At 35.2% G+C, this 4,911-nt stretch overlaps 1 protein-coding gene across 1 annotated transcript in view; it reads right to left on the bottom strand.

Annotated features, from left to right (window-relative positions):
* The window catches only part of iars1 (isoleucyl-tRNA synthetase 1), a 102,003-nt gene that overhangs the window by 86,004 nt on the left and 11,088 nt on the right, over positions 1-4,911 (bottom strand). The window contains exons 3-4 of the mRNA XM_016565274.1: positions 769-925; positions 84-203 (exon numbers count right to left, since the gene is read on the bottom strand). Of these exons, the coding sequence (XP_016420760.1) occupies positions 84-203; positions 769-925 (277 nt within the window). The remainder of the gene's footprint in view (positions 1-83; positions 204-768; positions 926-4,911) is intronic.

Here is a 4,911-nt window from a genome sequence, read left to right as displayed (position 1 = left end):
CACTCTCACACACACACTCTCTCACTCTCACACACACACACACACACACTCTCTCTCTCACACTCTCACACACACACACGTACCTCCCACTCGTTAGCGTATCTCATGACGATGCTCCTGCACTGCTTGTTGTACTCCGCTATGCCCATCTTAGCCACATCCTCTGGTCCTCGGATATTCAGCGCTTTATCGATCTCATATTCCTGAAGAACAACAACATGTTCTTTATGAGAAAACATGTAAGCTTGTCTAAAAGCCTTTTTAGGTTTAAGGGTTGAAAAAGCGTTATTTCTTCCATCTTTATTTGACCCTCTTACTCTAGCACTCTATTCTAATTCTATTCTTAAAAAAAAAAAACTTGCCCCTTTTAAACTTGCACTCCATTCATTTACTAACTGCTTGTTTTCTTTAAAAAAAACAGTAGATTTTCTAATCTTTTTGTATTCTGTTTTTCTTTTTATTTATTACACAATTAACAAAAAACAAAAAAGGCCTCTAACACTAGCTTGCTCTATTCTTTTTCTATTCTATCTGTTTTCTTTTTATTTATTATATAATTTACGTGCTACGTGTACTGCGTTAAGCTAACTGATACTTGTTATAGCACTTGCGTATCATTGCTCTTTTGTTGATTTTGATTGCTTCTATTGTCCTCATTTGAAAGTCGCTTTGGATAAAAGCCTCTGCTAAATGACTGAATGTAATGTAAAAGCGCATTAGTTTGAAGCCTCTGATGGTCCTGCAGGAGTGACGGCGAGTGATTCTCACCACGGGCAGGCCGTGACAGTCCCAGCCGAACCTGCGCTCCACGTGGAAGCCGTTCTGATGAGCAAACCTGGTCACGATGTCCTTGATGGTTCCAGCTAGGATGTGTCCGTAGTGAGGCAGGCCGGTGGCGAAGGGCGGCCCGTCGTAGAACGTGAACCTGACGCACAAACACACGCCACACATCAGCACAGACGCCAAAACTCAACACAATAACTGAAACTGAGTAGTAGTGCATTTTTATTTAATGCCATGTCAGCACCTTAGGCTATTTTCATGGCAACAACAATTCAAAAAAACACAAGTATAACAAATACAATAAAAACCAGCAAACAAACAAACACAAGTTATATTACACAAGATTTTTTTTTAACATTAACATTAAAATTCTAAAACTTTTTCTGGCTAAATAACTCTTTAAGTGAGTTCACTTCATAAAAGAGTTTTCTACATACGTTAAAAGCGGGACAGTCCAATAAAATATGAAAACTTAAACTGAAATAAAAAAAAGATCACCCTAAAAAGTTATATTTTTAAATATTTTTCAAAAAATATAAACCTATTTTTTTTAAAATTATTTTAAAAAAGTGCATATCATAATTATTAAAAAAACAAACAAATTTAAATGAAAAAAGAAAATATACAAATAAAACCTGCCCAACTCAATCCGAGCATCTTCAAGAATCGGCTAAAAACATATCTCTTCCATCTTTAGTTGACCCTCTAACTCTAGCACTCTATTCTAATTCTATTTTATCTATTCGTTTTCTTTTTTATTTAAAAAAAGACCTCTAACACTAGCATTCTCTTTATCGGTTTTCTTTTTATCTATTATATAATTAACATGTTCTGTGTTAAGCTAACTGATACTTGTTATAGCACTTGCGTATCATTGCTCTTTTGTTGACTTTGATTGCTTCTATTGTTCTCATTTGTAAGTCACTTTGGATAAAAGCATCTGCTAAATGACTAAATGTAAATAGGGATGTACAATATTATCGGATCAATATCGGAATCGACCGATAACGGCTTTAAATGTAATGATATGAAACATAATGCCGATATGTCTTGCCGATAAGAGGAATATATTAACTCACATGTGCTCAGGGAGTGTAGTGATTAGTTCACGTCAGCAGTGTGGCTCATTCTTGAAGCAAAGTTTTGCCTGAATGGGGATTGGATTCACTGTTTTGGATTTAAACTGAGAATGCAGTACAGAATGCATTCGGTGTATGACAGAGTAAACAGTAATATCACGTAATTGTCACGGTCTTGCGACCAAAGATGGCCTATGATACAGCATGATCATCACACAGTGTTTTCTGCTACGATCCACGTTTACCGACCAGCCAATAAAAACGCGACATGAAATCAACGCGACATGGCACTAAAACATAAAACTGCTTACCTCGAGCTCTTTTCCCTTCCTCTTTCGCCGCTTACACATTTTTCAGCACACGTAAAAAATACAGCTGCTAAACTGTGATTTATCATGCTTTTTTTGTTTACCACTAGCGCATGCTGATGACTTTTTATTCTTTTATAGTAACGTGCGTCGTATCGTACAAGTCAATAGGTGTCATCATCATACAGTCTACACGCATGTCGTAGCCAAGTTTATCAGATCCATGTCGCACAGTGTTGACATGCAGTGATCTTATAGGATTGCTAAAATCGTGCAGTGTGTTTTGGGCTTTATTTACTCTGCACACGTCTGCGGCGCGTTATGGCTCCGGCGAGGTTTTGTTCCGTCCTCCACGCGGTGCCAACTCACACCAGGAGCGTTTCAGAAGCGAAGCGATAGGATTCGCCAGACCACGTGATTTTTCTTGATTTTTTTTATGTTCTAGCATGGTTGGCTAAATGTTCACATTTTGTTCGGTTTAATTCTGTTTATTCCACTCATACAACTCCTGCAATTAAACTCCACTCTTGTCCTTTTTGGAATTGTCCTTGTAAAAAGGATTTGTGGTGTCATATAACAATGTGTGTTTTTTAACCTCTCGTCACCCATTTCTGGCATCTTAACAAGTATATAGTGATATGAAATAAATTTGGGAGTCTGCACAGGGTGTTTATTTTGAAATCAACATGATTTTTTACTTTTATTTTGTATTTGCTGTGCGGCTTGGACACGGCGTCCGTCAAAAATAGACTAGGCGCCTATCTTTAGCGAAGCAGTGCGGAGAGCCGCTTCTGGGATGCTTCAGAAACGTGCCGCGGCACAAGCATTGACAAGAGTGGCTGCGATCAGCTCCGGTGGCCGCGTCGGAGCCGTAATGCGCCGCAGATGCGTGCAGTGTAAATAAGGGGTAAGGAGCTTTAATTCTGTAGGGGGCGCTGTTGGCCTATTTCTAATAAAATGAAAGCAAAATGCACAAATAATATTTAGGCTGTGTTTCTGATTAAATAAAGCAGTAATTGATGCCATAAAATCATGAGTATGTTTTGATTTAAAGGTCAGAAGCTATAGCTTACATGAACAAAAAAAAAAAATCACCAACATGACACTTAAATTAAATAAGTTTATATATACTGATTTATTCATTAATGTGTAATATGTTATATATTTTAAACAAATTATGAGCTCTAAAAGATTTTCAGAATTTTTACAACTCTTTTGCTTTAGACCATTTACAAATGTTAAATCATAAAATAAAATGTTAAGGTTACCACTGCATCTTTCTGAAAAAAAAAATGCAGTGATTAATATATAGTTTATTTATAGTTATTTTCAAATCTTCAATGTACTGTCATTATAAAAGAACTTTATTATTGTTTATTTAATTCTAACAAATAAGTTCTTGTTAAAAACTAACCAAAATTAAAAATAATTATATATCAGCATCGGCTATCGGCCAAAATGAGTTGAAAATTACCGGCATATCGGATATCGGCAAAATCCAATATCGTGCATCCCTAAATGTAAATGTAATGTAAATAAAAGCTTATTTTTTTAACCCTCTGTGGTAATGCATTGTTTCTAACCATGAAATATTTTTGCAAACAAGTTTTTATTACATGAAATAGCTTCAATCATACAAAACAAAAAGCAACGGAAATGGTGAAATAAGTAGTTTTTTTTATATAATTATGATTTTCTTTTCTATGTAAATGCACGTTTCTTTTAGAAATTGATAGAGATTTATATACTCATAACTCATGCAAACCAAAAATAAAGTAGATCCCTATCATTTAACCTTCACTGAAGACTAACTCATCCTCACTCTCTTCACATGGAAGAGCTAACTCTGCACTCGTCCTATTGGCCTTTCCGTAAAATATTCTGAAAAGAAGAAATCATTTTGTTTTTTATACATAAATACAACTGTATACTACAATAAACTAGGGCTGCCACTAACGACTATTTTTGTTTCGATTAATCTATCGACTAATTTATCGATTAATCTAAACGATTAATTTCCCACACCAAAAAAAAATCGACAATTTTAATTAAGAATATTTTATTAAACTATATTTTATTAAACCAAATGAAATCCAAATTTTTATGAAATCCTTTTTTTAAAGCAAAAGTAAAGTGCAACATAGAGTGCAAGAAGCAGGTGTCCAACTCATAGTCCAAATCACTGAAATCAAAGTTCAGTATTATAGTGTAAGAATGACAACATATCCACGTGTTCTAGTCTACTAATATTAAAATTATAATCAAAAAACAGTTTTTTCATCAATCGTTTTAGTCTTAGTTTTAGTTTTCGTTTACGAAAATAACCTTGGCCTGCAGGGGGCGCCAACGGCCTGCCGATTGTTTTTACACATTACTGTGCGATCTAATCCTTGTTTAATATTGACCAAGCACCATTTAATTCAAATGTCCACTTAATCTTTAATATCTGGCCATTTCTTTAGGACAGAAATGCTATAGTTACTGTAATTAAAAGAATATGTGGACATCAAAACGTGTAAACTCAGAGTGAGGGTTTGAGCTTTTATTTTGAAACCGCGAGATAATAATGTATTCTCCTGAGTTTGCGTGGATTTATAAATGATTTACCTTACAAATTTGATGAAATGGCGCACGTTGCGTTCCCAGATGAACGTTATAATAAACCCAAACTCACAACAACATGCAGAGATGGAGTTTGAGACGCTCCACACGTGTAAATGATAACAGTTCCTGTGGAGCTA

The sequence above is a fragment of the Sinocyclocheilus rhinocerous genome, unplaced genomic scaffold (assembly GCF_001515625.1).
Source record: "Sinocyclocheilus rhinocerous isolate Xijiao unplaced genomic scaffold, SAMN03320098_v1.1 scaffold542, whole genome shotgun sequence".
In the NCBI taxonomy this organism is placed as follows: domain Eukaryota; kingdom Metazoa; phylum Chordata; class Actinopteri; order Cypriniformes; family Cyprinidae; genus Sinocyclocheilus; species Sinocyclocheilus rhinocerous.
The sequence above is the reverse complement of the archived record's forward strand: the minus strand, read 5'-3'. Positions and strand labels throughout refer to the sequence as shown.